General features: G+C 40.4%; 2 protein-coding genes across 8 annotated transcripts in view; one reads left to right on the top strand and one right to left on the bottom strand.

The window, feature by feature from the left end:
* Window positions 1-16,648, top strand: part of LOC127569262 (gastrotropin-like) — a 176,650-nt gene extending 160,002 nt beyond the window's left edge. For 4 of the 7 annotated variants that reach the window (XM_052013730.1, XM_052013731.1, XM_052013729.1 and 1 more), the window contains 6 exons: window positions 2,044-2,104; window positions 3,875-4,159; window positions 5,811-5,881; window positions 11,063-11,235; window positions 16,009-16,098; window positions 16,214-16,648. In XM_052013730.1, coding sequence (XP_051869690.1) covers window positions 4,113-4,159; window positions 5,811-5,881; window positions 11,063-11,235; window positions 16,009-16,098; window positions 16,214-16,267 — 435 coding nt within the window. In that variant the 5' untranslated portion in view covers window positions 2,044-2,104; window positions 3,875-4,112 and the 3' untranslated portion in view covers window positions 16,268-16,648. Of the gene's footprint in view, window positions 1-2,043; window positions 2,105-3,874; window positions 4,160-4,689; window positions 4,943-5,810; window positions 5,882-11,062; window positions 11,236-16,008; window positions 16,099-16,213 lie in introns of those variants that run through there. The other 3 variants (XM_052013732.1, XM_052013733.1, XM_052013734.1) reach the window with 3 other exon arrangements.
* Window positions 1-17,173, bottom strand: part of ccnjl (cyclin J-like) — a 441,915-nt gene that overhangs the window by 322,780 nt on the left and 101,962 nt on the right. The window lies entirely within an intron of this gene.

The raw sequence follows: 17,173 nt of genomic DNA, 5'->3' as shown, positions 1-17,173 counted from the left end.
CATTTCTGTGTAGACGAAGCCTCACAACACTAAAACAGGCCTTTCAACCCACCAAGTCTGCACCATCAAACACCCATTTACATTAATCCCATTTTATTCTCCGCACATCCTCATCAACTTCTCACAGATCCCACCACACACCTACATATTAGGGGTAATTTACAGTGGCCAATCAACCCATCGACCTGCACATCTTTGGGATGTGTGGAGCACCTGGAGGAGTCCCACATGGTCATACAGAGAAAGTGCAAATGTTACACAGACAGAGGTCGGGATTGAACCTGAATCTCTTGGAGCTGTGAGGCAGCAGCTCTACTAGCTGCACCACTGTGCCATCCTGTGGAAAGGCAGGAACTCCTAAATTAAGAAGGACTGAACAAAAATGTTCATAAGAACAGTGAGCATTACAGGATGATTATTGAACATGTTTTAAAAAAGGAAATCCATTTTTTTAATTTTTTGGTCTGGATAACATCCATTGTAAAGAATGATCACTTTCATCTTGTGAAGTAACTGAGTCACTTAAGTGATAATGCTTCATTCTGCACACACCAGCTGAAAGTCCAGTGTGGGATTTATGATATATATAAGTACAAAAGAAAGGAAAGTTAATGAATGCACAGAAATAAACAATGGGTGAAGCCAGCCAAGTAATTAACAAAGATCAAACATTACAAAGTTCATTACGTTAGCCAACTATCAACATCTAAATCTCACTTTAAAATTGTTAGACATTTTATGAACATTAAATATTGCTGTTTGAAAATTTAAGCAAATTACAATTTAAAAAATTGAATTTACATGGTCACAGATTTTCAGAGTTTCTCGAACAACTGCACACTGAGCATGAGTATGAAGATTTGAATTATCTGATATATTAAATTAAGCAACATCTAAAATAATGTTAGGGATATACTGTAGATAATACTGTGAACAATGGCTGGATTAGTAGATAATTTCAATTAAGTAATTTATTGAATAGATTGTACTTCAGTTTATTCTTAGTTTTGCCAAAATAAATAAGGAGAGTTAAGTCAAGAATTAAAGTCTTTGTTTCACCTTGCACATTACTATTCCTCATGTAGGAAAGAAATTTTTAATTTGCCCCTTTTTTAACCTCCTTTTCTACAAATAACTAGAATTGGTACCTATTAAGTTGTGAAGCAGTTCCTTTTCTAGATTTCTCCATATTCTGAGCATCTCCCCTCATTCATTATAATGGATTTTTGTATGATTAAATGGAAGAAATTTAATTTGAATTTGGGTATAGTCAGTGACTGGGTAGTTTCAGACAATAACTATGTTCAATATATTATCTTAGACTTTTGTAGGTTGCCAAATTAACTTCTTTTTGCCTCCAGGTGTACACAGTTCTCCACAAAAAGCTCTTAAGGTTCCCCACCATACATGGCACATTCTTGAAAACATTGTTAAATGTGTATCAAAGGTGGAAAGTTTGCATAGCCCTTTGATGTTAATAAGTCTTATTAACACGGAGAGCAACTGGAATGCTGGGATATGTTTTCCTTGTTGATTAGCATGTGGCAACCATTTCATAAATCACAAAATTTTTGATAACCTTACATCTGCCCATTGCTGCATTCAGTTACTTCATAGATTATTCGAGGGTTTTCACCTCTGACATCCTAACTGGAAATTTATTTCTAATGCTGATCATTTACTGTTGACAAGAGTCCACTGACATTTGTCTTTTTATTAGCTTGATGCTATGGCCCTTGTTCTATTCTAGCTGTTATTTTAAAATTGGTGCTGAGTATTTGAATTATCCTGCATTTTAAATAAAGCAATTTACGTCTGCTCTTAGGCACTACTTTTGAAAATCCTTATGTCCAAATTCCTCATAACTCTGATACTGGGATGTTCTTGTGAATTTTCATCTCAAGACTTCTCTGTGTGCCTCAATCATCAAAACTTGACTCACCAACTGAAGTGCAGTCTGATCAGAGCACTGAACTTCCATGTATTCTACAATTTGGCTACGTATTCCAATTTTCTGTTGGTTTTCTTTATTGTTCATCAAAGGAAATTCTCAAGGCAGGATCGACCCCAAGACGACTGTTCACTATCACATGCTAATTGAACAGTAAGTTTTAAAGGTTATTTCTAATAACTAGTTCCATTATTTCTTAGTGCACTGAAGTAAAATTACTCAGTTTTGTTACCTTTTTAAAATATGGATACTGTAGTGTCCTGTTACTAATCTAATTATATTTCTTAGTGTCCATTGACTCTCTCACAATGATCAGCTGCATCTTACAATCACCTTGTTATCTCTCCTAACATTCAAATCAACATTTTCTACCATTACAAATCTATTCGTTTAAAGCACTTAGTCTGATTGAGGCGAACACTTCATTGATATTGAATTCTGTAATCTGGCTCTGATGCTGTTTTGGGAAGGAAGGAATGTTATTCATGATTTAGAGAAAGTAAGAAATCAGATTATCTTGTACAGTTCCCCAGTGTCAAGTTTATTTTTCTAATGATGCTAGAAGCCAGTCCTATGTTAGTCCTAATACAGGGTCTCCACCTACAACATCAATCATCCCTTTGTCTCCACAGATGCTGCCTGACCCGCTGAGTTCCCCCGGCATTTTGTATTTAGCTCCATGTTGGTCATTGACTTGAGTGGCAAGAACAATCACCCACTGTTGGAATTACAACACCATAAACATAATGTGCTCTAAGCTGTGCAGCTGTGTTGTCCGTCACGTAGAATGCTTGGTAGTGCCAGCAATGACTGAGCTGGCTGGTTCCTGAAGGGCAGAGAGCTGCCAGACTGGGTCTGCGGCAGCCAGTGAATGAATCAACATGAGAACTAAACCTGCCTGACCTAATCCTCACCAATATACCTGTGGCATATACAGCTGTCCACAATATCATTGGTATAAGTGACTACCACTCAATTCTTGTGGAGATGAAGTCCTGTTTTCACACTGTGGATGTCTGCATTGTATTGTCTGATGTATAGACTTGGAACAGATCTTGGATCTCTATTTAGGGTATGTGGCCATAGTCTTGTCAGACAGGTATGGTTTAAGGGAGTTGTAGACAGGCAAGAGGGTTATGCAGGGACTGCCAGTGTTTAGGGCCAGGCAGCTAAAGGTAGGGACTCAATAGTGAACAGGAGATCTAAAATGGCCAGAATTAGAGGAGTATTGTGCTCCGAGGTTGTTGCAATGGGATAAGGGAAGTATTTGAGCACAGATTTTTTAAAATCTAAAACTTTGTTGGTCTGGACGTCAATGTAGATCATCACAAACAAGAGTATGGGTTGAACAGACTTGGCATGACTTAGATTTAGGAGTTAGGATATGCCTGTCTTCATTCCCTCAAGTGTATGAAAGCTTTAGAGAAGCCTAAACCTGCCTCCCTTGTGAAAGGCTGGCTTTCTGGCACTTGTAACAATTGTAACAAAGTAAAAGGAATGTTCACAATAGAAAATGAATTTATGTGTACTTATGTTACCAATATCTGTTTCCAAAAGTCATGAATACATTCACTATGCACTACTTCCTGAATCCTTTCCATTCCTTTTAGTTACCCGGTTGCCTGTTGTAGTATTGAACAACGCTATTACAGCGCCAGTGACCCAGGTTCAATTCCGGCCACTGTAAGGAGTTTGTATGTTCTCCCCGTGTCTGCATGGGTTTCCTCCGGGTGCTCCGGTTTCCTCCCACATTCCAGCGACGTACAGGTTAGGAGTTGTGGGCATGCTACGTTGGCGCCAGAAGCATGGTGACCCTTGCGGGCTGCCCCCAGAACACTCTATGCAAAAGATGCATTTCACTGTGTGTTTCGATGTACATGTGACTAATAAAGATATCTTATCTTATCATTTGTGACTCCTCAGATAACGAAGCAGTTAACAACCAAATGCAGCAAGACCTGGACAACAGCCAGGCCTGGGCTGGATATGGCCAGGCCTGGGCAAGTAACATTCATGCCACACAAGTGCCAGGCAGTGTCAATATCCAGCAAGAAAAAATCTGGCTATCACTCCCTGACATTCAATGGCATTACCGTCACTGAATCCTCCACTATCAATATCCTGGGGGTTACCATTGACCAGAAACTAAACAGGAGTAGCCATGTACAGTGTGGCTACAAGAGCAGGTCAGAGACTAGGAATCCTGTGGTAAGTAACTCACCTCCAAACTCCCCAAATCCTGTTCACCATCTACAAGGCTCAAGTCAGGAGTGCGATAGAATAATCTCTACTTGTCTAGATGAGTGCAGCTTCAACAACACTCAAGAAGCTTGTCACAATACAGGACATAGCAGCCCTCTTGATAGGCATCCCAACCATTCACTCACTCCACCACCGATGCACAGTAGCAGCAGTTTGTACCATCTACAGGATGCACTGCAGCAACTCACCAAGACTTCTCAGACAGCACCTTCCAAACCCAGGACTTCTACAAGCTAGAAGCACAAGGGCAGCAAAAACATGGGAACACCACCACTTGGAGGTTGCCCGCCAAACTACATACCATCCTGACTTGGAAATATATCGCCATTGCTTCACTATTGCTGGGTCAAAATCCTGGAACTCTCTCCCTAACAGCATGTGGGTATACCCGCACCTCAAGGACCCACAGCAGTTCAAGAAGACAGCTCACCACCACCTTCTCAGGGGCAATTAAGGGTGGCTCAGTCTGTGAAGCCCACATCTCTTGAATGAATATAAAAAAATATAAAATATAATTCAGAGTCGGATGCCCTGTTTTGATTCCCAAGCCATACTTAATTGTTGTTCACACACTAGGTGGCCTTGGAGATTGGCTACGGAGTTGATCTCCACGTCCGAGCACTGCTGTGTGGAAATATCAGATAGGATTGCTGTTCCTGATTATGACCCTGGAACTTTGTATCTGTCAAGGAAAACAGAATAAGGCTGGGTTTTGATGCTCCTCAAGAGGTAAATAGTTGAGTACAGCAGTGGAAGACATCTGGCACATGGTGATTCAGATCACAGTTCTGATGAAGGGTCATCCGCCTGAAATGTTAATTCTCTTTCTCACTTGATAGATGCTGCCTGATCTGCTGAGTAATTCCAGCAACAAACAATCTGCTGGAGGAGCTCAGTGGGTCAAGCTGCATCTGTGGGAGGAAAGAAATCATCGACGATTCAGGTGGAAACCTCGCATCAGTAATTCCAGCATTTCTGTTTTTATTCTTGAACTATACCCTCAACTGAAGCAGCACCTTAAGAAGAGGGGAATAAATGAAAGGGAGGGAAAAAATAAATTAAAGTAGGTTGGAGTTAGAGGTATATTGATTCATCAAGCCATCAGTTTTCTACTCAAAGTTCAGTAAAGGAATTTAATGAAGTGTTAAGTCATATGAATTGCTAATATGGACCAGATCTTTACATTTAGCTTTAATAATGATACCATCTTTCTCACTTGCAGAAAGCTGCTTATGTTGCGAAAATAAAGTTTCAAAGGGACGCTGAACTGAAAGCAATTCTCTTCTTAGCTTGACTGGGATTCCAGGCCATCTCCATATTTCAGGGCTCACCCTCAAGACGCTGACGGAGCTCAGCCTAGCAAACTAACTGCTTTGACTCTCAATGCTAAGCTGGGTTAAGGGCCTTTATTGGTCTGAGTCACACACTCCACCTTAATGAAATAGTTTAATAACTAATGTTGAATGATTTATGGTTGAGCTGGTGACTTATCACAACGTGCAGTGGGAGTACTGTATATAGACACTGACTCTATCATACTGTGTCGACTGCCTTTATCGTCACCACACTTATTAAATCTTTAATTCTCTTTTTGCAGCAAAATGAGTTTCACTGGCAAGTATGCATTTGGAAGTCAGGAAAACTATGAAGAATTTATGAAGGCTTTAGGTAAGGGATCATTTGTGGTGATACCATCTTTTGAATCAAACTGATAACAATTTTACTAGAGGGTTCTGCCCTTCTCAAATTTTAAAGGAGTACCATGACAAAGAAGAAACTAAGCCTGAAATTTGTGTTGGGCTGATGTTATTGAAAAGTAGATGTATTTAAATTAGGGAAAAAATCAAATGTTCTTTTCTCTCTCAGATAATAATGATCTAGCTATCCAATGAGTAACTTATCCATAAAAAGCAAGGTGTCAGTTTAAATCTATCTGTGCTGATTCAGCTTATCTTTAATACAGAGGGTTCAGGGTGTTATAATTGGCCTGCAGCCTGAGGTCAGAAAGGGTTAAATATAGCCAAGGTTTTCAGTAGCTATTAAAAGCTGATAATTCTCATGGTAAGCAAACACATGCTTAAATTGAATGTGAGTTGGATCAGGCATTTGATGCATGCAGTGTTGAATTGTTTACCAGGATTTACTGACGTGTAAATAATACATCAGAGTAGAAACATAGCATTGTCAATAAGTTTCTGCTTTTTGCAGGGGAGAAAACAACAGTAAGGAAAAAAAAAAGTCACTAAGACATCTTTTAGATACCACTGGTTAATAAATCTGGCCCAGGAGGACAATTAGTACTTTTTAACAACATTACATATACAAAGAATTAGGAAATGAGACTAGGTGGATAGATAATTCAAAGAACCATACATGTGTTAGGCTGAATATTTCCCTTCCTCCCAGGCTGTAATAATTTACACTTTTCACACAAGTGAGCAAAAACAGGAATTTCAATAATGGCAAAATACTCGTATGTGTGTGCGAGCACTTCCACAGAGCAACAAGAACAGTTTGTTCCATCTTTGCATTAATTTACCAAAATTGTTGTGTTAAGCTTTATGTACTTTGTTTTACTCTTTCTTTCCAAAAGGACAAAAAGAACTGCCAAACTTTTAGAACATGGCTTGAACACTCATCCTAACAAAGCTTGTCTATTTGTGATCACTTGTGCTCACTTCCTTACCTTTCCATTTTATACCTCAACCCTTCTTCAGAAATATAACCAGTGCTTCTTATTCTTCTTTATAGCACCTGCACCATAAGTGTTGCCTAGTTTTAAATTATGTCCCAAAGATTATTGCAAGGAAGGAGGAGACGATAAGACATTTCATTAAGTATGAAAGAAAAAACATCATGGCTGGATGTTATTGATAAATGCCAGCAACTCATTTACTTCTAGGCATGTATTCTCAAATGCTGAAGTCCCAAACTTGGCCACAAATGGGGCCATATCTGACAATATGCTCTGCAGATCAATCTGCCTGAGATTCGCTAGAATTTAAACTGGTTAGTCTGGGTGCAGAAGTCAACACCATTGACTTTAGCGGGAATTGTTGGACTGCAGGGAAAAAAGTTAAGAAGATATCTACCCTTTTCAAGCATATGTTTTTGCATTGCTTCATATTTTTAATTATTTAAAAGTTTTTGTTACTTTTCTGAAATTCTTTGTTTTATTCTTAATAGTTTGAAGTGTTTCTACCTTGAAAGCTGGCAAAGCGGGAAGTGTGGCTTTGCTGGCTGCTAAAACTTTCAGGTGCATTTTGGAGGGAGAACACAAGACCTTGCTGTTACTCAGACCTCATCACAAGAGTCTGGGATGCTTCAGGGTTCTGCATTCAAATCACGTAAAGTTTGTCAAACCAGGCTGTCAAGCGTTGGCTTCTCACATCATCAACCAGAAACACTTCATTTTCTTCTCCTTCAGCTTTTCCACAAAGAAAGTTTTAGAAACAGCACATAGAAGAATAGCTTCATAATTCAAAATGAGAAGTCAGTAACCAATTCCACTTATTTGATCTTGAGGGGTGAATTCAATGGATATCATATTCTAATAAAATGTAATAAAATCATAATGTTCCCACTTTTTGTAGTTTTTGCTAGCTAGAAATTCCTATATTTATAATTTCATTTTCCAAATCTCATGAAGCCATGATTTATAAAGACACTGCCCCTTAACTGTATAATATGAACAGTATAATAATTAGGCTGATTATGAAACATGTGCACATAGAGCCACCGACACAGACTGTAACTGAAAATACTCCAGGGGCTTATGATAAGATGAGACAATATCAATGAGTACTTTAATCCTCAGAGCATTGGCAGGTCTGGGCATGCTAGTCTTCGCTGAATACAAAAAACATTTTTACCTTGCACACACTATCTTCAAAAAATCCTACTTTATAAGAAACACAAGTGTCACAGGTAATTTATTAATATTAACACTGAAAACATTTTTTAAATCATTTCAAACACTTATTTTTGTCACATCCCCCATCATATTTCCACCAAATCCTATCTTTGTCTTTGCTTACCTCATTTTCTTCTCCTTTTCTCTTTTCCTTATCTCCTATTCTCTGCTTGTCCTATGTCCCTCCTCCACTCTTCACCTCCTTTCGATCTCTCTCCTCTCCAATTATCTCTTCTTCAAAATGTGTGTACTGTTCGATTTATTATTTTGCCTTTGCATACATGAGGCTTGTTTTTAGTTTTATTTTAGATCCAATGGCTGATTTATATTCTCCTTTCCTATTATAGAGACCTATTTACAGAGGGCACCAAGATTGGTAGCAGAGTAGTACGGAAAAGAGTGTAACGACATAAAAACAATATATAATTGATAGGTAAAGTGATTAAATAAAACTGGTGGATGGATTTCAGTTATGTGTGATGTCACCCATTTTGAGCCACAACAGGATAGTTATGGACATTAAATAATGAAATCTAGGAAGAGCAGAGGTCCAAAGAGATTTGGGATTCTATGTGCACTAAAGTTTCAGGTCCAAAAAAAATCATTATTTTTAGGATGTTTGCCTTTATAACTAGATTGGAAAACAGAGTAGAAAGTTTTGCTACAGCTATACTATGTACCATAACTGGGTTACTGCATGCAGCTCTGGAGTAGCATTTCTAAAATATCATGTATAGTTGTAGGTTCTGCACCTTGGAAAGAACATCTCAGCCTAGGAGACAGTACTGTGCAAGTTCACCAGAATGTTGCCAGGGCTCCAAGAATTAAATTACGTGGAGAGATTACACGAATTAGGCATGGATTATCTTGAATACAGATGGTTAAGGTGTATATTCATTGGAGGATTTAAAATTTTGAAAAGAATTGATAGCGTAGATACTGTAAAAGGAAACATTTTCACCCACAGGTGGGAAAATCTTGATGAGCATTTAACATTTAAAAAAAAATCAGAGTTGGGTTATTAAGAAGAGATACACTCATAAAAGACTTTTCCACTTAAAGGTGGTAGAAATGTGGAACACTGTTCCATATAGAGCAGAATATACAAGCTGAAATAATAACTCAAGCAGGCCAGGCAGCATCCATGTTTTTCATCTAGATTCCAGCATCTGCAGTCCTTTATTTCTCTAGCAGACATTGTTAATGATCTTGTCAGATGGCTGTGATAGGCAGTATCATCCATTCCTCTTCCTTTCATTTAATCCCTTGGGAGACTCCATGCCCATTTTCCAGGCCAGTTTGTGGCCTGGTGCGGCAATTTTTTTTAAACTGTTTTGTGGCTCAATCTCAACAAGGACTGGATGATTATAACAAAAAAAATTGATTTGCCTGTTTTCTTGTGTGTCTCTGTCTTTCCATTTTACTTCTTTGATTCCCTTTGTCTATCCGCTGCCTTTTCCGTTAATGGTGTTAAAGTTTAGCACTGTTCATATGGGGTAACAAGATGCTGATGTAAAGAGAAGTCCATTAGTACTTCTCGATAGTCAGAGTTAGGGTAGATAGAGTCTTTTTCCCAGGGTGGAAATGTCAAATACCAAAGAGCATGGCTTTAACCTGAGAGGGGGAAAGTTTAAAGGAGAGTAGTAGGTACCTAGAATGTGTTTCCAGGGGAGGTGGTGGAAGCAGATACAATAGCAACATTTAAGAGGCATTTAGACAGGCACATGAACAGGCAGGGAGTGGAGGGATATGGATGAGCAGGCAGATGGATTAATTTAATTTGGCATCATGGACAACATGAATATTGTCAGCCTAAGGGCCTGCTGCTGTGCTGTGCTATACTGTTCTATGTTCTATCACACTGTTTATGAATGAATGTAAACCTTGGTAACATATGCAACAAGTTCCCTTTCACAGCTAATTGTTACCTCTAAAATTAGCAAAAATGTTTATTTTATTCAACCATAACCTACAGACCTTTCAGTCTCCTCAGTGTAGGGTTGCCAATTTAGGCTATCTGTACAGCCGGAAGCTTCATTTAGTGCCTTTCCTCTTTCAACAGCCCCTGCTTGATTAAGCAGCCCTTTCTCCTATTTCTCCAAAGTAAAAGAAGTCTTATGTCTTTATGATTTATACCCTGAATTTGTTCAAATTGGTGGCTTGGAGATTGATCTTTAACTCCTGGAGATGACAGGTCCATCCTATTGGGTGTGGGGACATGCCTCTGTGACTAGGAAAACAGGAAGAAATTAGATGGGCAGACATTTTGTGCCATTTGTGCAGACTTCCTCAGAGATGGCTATTTGATTGAGAAAAGTGTTTTGTGTTTGATTTGTGTATTACACATCTGGATCTAGGACTTATTAATATCTAAGGTATCTTTATTAGTCACATGTACATCGAAACACACAGTGAAATGCATCGTTGCGTAGAGTGTTCTGGGGGAAGTTGTGGGCATGCTATGCTGGCATGCTTCCGGCACCAACATAGCATGCCCACAACTTCCTAACCCATACGTCTTTGAAATGTGGGAGGAAACTGAAGCACCCGGAGGAAACCCACGTAGACACGGGGAGAACAAACTGCTTACAGACAGCAGCGGGAATTGAACCCTGGTCACTGGTGCTGTAATAGCGTTACGCTAACCACTACACTACCATGCCTGCCCCTACACTACGATAAGACATTTAAGAATTGAGTGACCAGTCTATGACTATGAGTGTGTAACTGTTTGCCTATGCTAATCTTAGTTCTGAACAATCTATCATTAGCTCTGCTGGAACTTTTGGAAGCTGTTACTTATGATACTATAATACTCCTGAAATGTTCAGAAGACCACCTGCATGAAGCCAAGCCCATGAAAATGAGGTAGAGCCATCAATTACATTATTCTTCATAGGACTATGCATTAATTTGACACATTATTCATTGTGCAGGTGTGCCTGAAGACGCCATTGAACATGGGAAGAATATGAAGTTCGACACAGAGGTTGTCCAGAATGGGGACGCATTTACATGGTCTCAGATTTATCCATGTCACACTACAACCAATCAATTTACTGTGGGGAAGGAATCTGAATTTGAGATGCTGAACTGTGAAAAAGCCAAGGTAAAGCTGCAAGTTATAAGCTGACGAATTAAATTTCACTGTTGCTTCGATATTGCGTTAATCTTTAATAATTTCCATACACACTGCACTTCGATGACCCCTCTGAATTAACCATTTGTGAACCTTGACACTGAGGATGAGTGAGATCAATGATTTACAGTGGGCTACTTTACCTTTGAAACATCCCCAAGACAGATGTAGACTTTCCAACATTCACACGTAGGCTTGTGATCTGAGAGAATGTTAACCCCACACAAGGGCAGAGAATGCTAGGGATACATCTAACATCACTATTGGTTTGAATGGTCTAATTCTACTTATGGAGAGGTTCAGATACATATCTGGCAAATGAGGAGCTGTAGTTGGTACTCGTTGCGTAAGGTCGTTCTCACATCAGGTGCAGTTAAGTTGCAGCCAGCTGCTGAAAGCAGGAGCCATCCAGGAACATTTCCTGAGCCCCATCGTTCCCCACCCACCCCCACACCAACATTTATGGCTCCTCTCAGCTAAATTTAGGTGTGATGTGGCCACTCTCCTATCATCCCACACAATTTTCAGATGGGAGAGCTGAAATTTTCAGACGACCTTGCAATGTAACTGGGACCACCTTAGTGGCCATGGTCATCCTGATGTGCACAATGGTTACTTTTGAAATGAAAGCTGAAGTATATGATCCAGGGCAGACCAGACCAGACTCCTGTATATAGGTTGTTGAGCTTTCCATGAATTAATCAACAAGATGTCAAAAGCTTTAAACATAACCAATGAGAATCGTCCCGTTTTATACAGGAGGATGAAATCCACCATCAGCTCCCTGCTGTATTTATGTTGCAGTAGTCCCTGTGTGTTGTACTTCCATAGAACAATAGAACAATACAGCACAATACAGGCCCTTCGGCCCACCATGTTGTGCCGACCTTCAAACCTCGCTTAAGACTACCTAACCTCTTCCTCCCACAAATTCCTCCATATGCTTACCTAACAACCTCTTGAACTTGACCACTGTACCTGCCTCCACCACTACCCCAGGCAGCGATTTCCATGCACCAACTACTCTCTGGGTGAAAAACCTCCCTCTGATATCTCCCTCGAACCTCCCACCCATTACTTTAAAGCCATGTCCTCTTGTATTGAGCATTGGTGCCCTGGGAAAGAGGCGCTGGCTGTCTCCTCTATCTGTTCCTCTTAATATTTTGTATACCTCTATCATGTCTCCCCTCATCCTCCTCCTCTCCAAAGAGTAAAGCCCTCGCTCCCTTAAGTCTCTCCTCATAATCCTTACTCTCCAAACCAGGCAGCATCCTGGTAAATCTCCTCTGCACCCTTTCCAACACTTCTACATCCTTCCTATAATGAGGCGACCAGAACTGGACACAGTACTCTAAGTGTGGTCTAACCAGAGTTTTGTAGAGCTGCATCATTACCTCGTGGCTCTTAAACTCGATCCCCCGACTTATGAAAGCTAATATCCCATAAGCTTTCTTAACTACCCTATCCACCTGTGAGGCAACTTTCAGTGATCTGTGGATATGAACCCCTAGATCCCTCTGCTCCTCCACACTACCCAGAATCCTGCCATTAATCTTGTACTCCGCCTTGGAGTTTGTCCTTCCAAAGTGTACCACCTCACACTTCTCCGGATTGAACTCCATCTGCCACTTGTCAGCCCAGCTCTGCATCTTATCAATATCCCTCTGCAATCTCCTACAGTCCTCCACACTATCCACAACACCTCTGACCTTTGTGTCATCTGAAAACTTGCTAACCCACCCTTCTATCCCCTCATCCAAGTCATTAATAAATATCACCGAAAAGTAGAGGTCCCAGAACTGACCCTTGTGGGACACCGCTAGTCACAGCCCTCCAATCTGAATGCACCCCCTCCACCACAACTCTCTGCTTCTACAGGCAAGCCAGTTCTGAATCCACTCTCCCAAGCGTCCCTGGTTCCCATGCCCTCTGACCTTCTGAAGAAGCCTACCATGTGGAACCTTGTCAAATGCTAACACCTCCATTGGGAATTAAGTCTGTAGCCACAGAAGTCCCAAAATGTGGCACTGAATCGGACTTTAGCCGGCAATGGCATCTTCCACTCTATGGAGAGCCCCTGCACTACTACTCAGGGCTCTCCATAGAGTCCCCGTAGATTTGGAGATTTCCCTGCTGGGTCTCTCTGCTGTGCCAACTTTAGTGTTATCCTCCCTGAGCCATCTGGAATTGGCACACAAACACTTCTTTAGCTGTGGGTAGGTGAATTACAGGCCCAGAGGGGAGGGAGAGAGGAGAGGTGGGGAGAAGAGTGCCTAACGAAGAGGGTGAGTTCACTGAGTCATTGGGAGAGCAGCATGGAAGACTCATGGCCCTGGGAGATGTTGCCCCTTTATTGAGAGCCCATTGGCCCAGCCCCACGGAGAAGCAGAATGTGGAAATGCAGTTCTTCAGAAATGGTATTGGGTAGGTAACAATCACATTGCATTAGTCCTTGTACAAGCCTATCTATCATTTGTGTTCCCTCAGTTAGCAGTCAGGAGGATTATGTATACCATACAGAGCTCCCTTTGAATCAATTGACCATCAGAAAATTGCTTTGAAGTAATTAGCACTGCTACTCTTTTGTTTAATTATGTGGCTGCAACAACTTGACGAGAAACTACATAGAATGGTACAGCAGAGGAACAGGCTCTTCGGCCTACGATACCTATGCCAAACACAATGCCAGATTAAACTAAATCTCTTCTCCCTCAACATGATCCATATCCTTCCATTCCCCGCATATTCGTATGTCTGTCTAAAAGCCTCTTAAATATCTCTTTCCATTTCTCTGTGACATAACCTGTTTTTTCAGCAGAGGCAGCAGCTCTGGTTACAGCTGTGACATGAAAAAGCAGTCAAGCCACATTTTTTGTACGTGCAGCTGATGAAAAGGTTCTTGCTAATGCTGGCTCATTTGCTACCGCAGCAGTGCTGGTGTGAGGAAGGATCAGTGAGATTGTGCTCGGGGGTGGGCATCTGGTATTAGACTGGCTCAGGGACAGTTGAGAGCCTGTGAGGGGGCACAGCTAGTAGAGCTCTGGTGTTGTCTGTGTAATGTTTGCACATTTTCCCTGTGTGGGTGGTTTCCTCCCACATCCCAAAGACATGGAGGTTGGTAGGTTAATTAACCACTGTAAATTATCCCTAGATTGTATGTGAGGGGTTGAACCTGAGGGCAGTTGATAGGAACATGGAGAGAATAAAATTAGTGTAAATAGCTGTTTGATAGTCAGCTTGGACTTGGTGGGCCAAAGAACTTGTTTCTGTGCTGTATGCTGATAAACTTTCAATAGAATTGTTCCAATTAAAGGTCATCAAACTGAAATGTTAAATCTATTCCACTCTCCCCCAGTGCCGTCAGTCCTGAGAATTTAGAGGATTTGACATTTTTATTATATTTTAAGTGTTGCTCTTGAAGCTTACAACAAATAGTGCATTAGAATAAATATGAAATGAACTGTTACCAATTCTTTCCCCTAGTGGTCAGATGATCAAAATTTAAAGTTTTTTTTCCCCCCACTTCTAGTGCCTTCAGATAAATGAAGCCAGGAGATTGTAAGGGGCTAAATTAAGATCAAATAAAAAGGATAATATTTCTACAGCTGGATTACAGAATAGAAGCAATAGCCAGGTGAGGAACAGCAGCTTACAGGCTGAGGAAACCCTGATTCAAATCCTGGCTTGTGGCTTTATCAGCTGTTGGGATTAGGTCTGTGGGAATTGGGGGGGGGGGGGGGCGGGAAATAATCAGTCAGGACTCCATTTCAGGGTGGTGTACAGCATAATTTTATAAATGGGTGAAAAAATAATAACTATCACATTCTGCAGTGAATATCTTGCATACACTGTACCACTGGTGGCCAGTGTTTGCAGAGCCAGACCGCAGTAGACATCAATGTTATCTTTGGGAGATGTTTTACCAACTCCTTCCCCATAAAGCAGTTGGAATGCTGTTGGATAGGTTTCTTTGTACACTAGACACAAAGTTACTGTGCAGGTATAGTAAGTAATTAGGAAGATAAATGATATATTGAATTTTACTGCAAATCAGTTGGAGTACACTTGGAGTACCACATACAGTTCTCCCTACTTGGGGATAGCTATAATAGCATTGGAGGCAGCTCCGAAAAGTTCACTGGCTGGATTCCAGAGATGAAAAGGACTCATTTAAATGCTCATTTGGATGAGAGGTGATGTTACTGATGGGGGTTTGACAGAGTGGTTGCTGAGAGAACGTTTCCCTTTGTGGAGCAATCTTGAATGGGAGACATAGTTTCAGAATAAGGGGTTGCCTATTTAAAATGGACACAAGGTGAAGATTCTCCTCTGAGGGTTGTGAACCTCTAGGATTGCGGAGGCTGAATGATTGAATATATTCAAAGTTGAGATAGATACATTTTTGGTCTACTGGGAACAGGTAGGAAGATAGAGTGAAGGGCACGATCACATGACCCATGATCTAATTGAATGGCAGAGTAGGATAGAGGGTCCAAATGGCCTACCCCTTCCATTTCTGGTGGAATTGGTGCAGTTGAGGTGAGGAGCAGAGATGCATTTAAGGGGAAACTTCATAGGTACACGAGGGAGAAAGTATAGGTGCTTTGCTGATGGTTTCGATGCAGGTGGCTAGACAAGGTTCAGGTAGAATGTACATGATGATGCACATTATTTGAGATGAGTTATGTTTCTGTGCTGAAAAGTCTTTAATAAAACTGAAAGATTCCTTTTGCTTCTCTTCAGATCACTGCAAAAATAGAAGGAGGAAAACTCATCATGAAATTTCCCAATTATACTCATACTGTTCAGATTGAAGGAGACAAGTTGATTGAAGTAAGATACCTGTATAAGATATTTTAACAATTTAAATGTTCAGTTAATTTTTCATAAAAGAATTGTTTTGTATTATAGTCCTAACTTTAATGTGCAAACTTCTTATTCACAACAGACATCCGTGTCCGGCGAGATCACTTTAAAAAGACTCCACACAAAAACAGTTTAAGAAGATGAAGAGAGAATCATACTAGATGATAGCATAATTCAGCAAATAATGATTCGGGATACTATATTTTTTCCATGTAAAGTATACCACAGATTAAAATAAGATTTGCTCTTCAAAAAAAAAGTCAGCAATTTTTCTAATGCTTGCATTAGTTCCACAGAGACAGAATTAAATCTATGTGACCTTTATGCTAAACTTGTTCCACTCAAATTTTATCCTCACCCAGAGCAATTTGAAGATAAAATTTGCTGCTTTGCTATCAGGTTGCACTATTCATTCAGTGGAAACACACCAGATGAAGAGGATATGCACAGTTTGCACATGCAGGCAGGTTCCAATCAGTTACTCTGAACACTAATAAAAGGAATTGATTGCACGATCCTTTCATGTCTTGTGTGATTTTTATCCAAAGCTTCTGCCATTCAGTCTAAATGCACTCTGCGAATGGTATTGTGCATGGCTAATGCAAGTTCCATCAGTTGATATCAATGTATTTTGAATATAATAGATTACAGAACTGTTTTTTTTTCTGAATCTCTCAAATGCTGGTTATTAATATTCAACATCAGGTATAATCAGCCACTATTCTCATTTTACAAGCTACATTCAAAGAAAACTCTAAATAAAATACAAAAATTGAAACAAAACAGAAAATGCAGTACAGGATTGATGCCTTGATGACCTGCCCATCTCCTCTCCTCCCCTTCTTCAGCCTTTATTCCATGGTTCACTGCCCTCTCCTACTGGACTCCTTCTTCTTCAGCCCTTTCTACCTATCACCTCTCAGCTTACTAAATCTTCTCTCCCACCCACTACCTCCCCCCACCACCTTATTCTGGCTTCTGCCCTCTTCCTTTCCAGTCCTGATGAAGGGTCTCGGCCCAAAACGTTGACTGTTTATTTCCC

Source organism: Pristis pectinata, chromosome 4 (assembly GCF_009764475.1).
Source record: "Pristis pectinata isolate sPriPec2 chromosome 4, sPriPec2.1.pri, whole genome shotgun sequence".
Taxonomy (NCBI): Eukaryota; Metazoa; Chordata; class Chondrichthyes; order Rhinopristiformes; family Pristidae; genus Pristis; species Pristis pectinata.
Note: the sequence above shows the minus strand (reverse complement) of the source record. Positions and strands in the feature narration are given on the sequence as shown.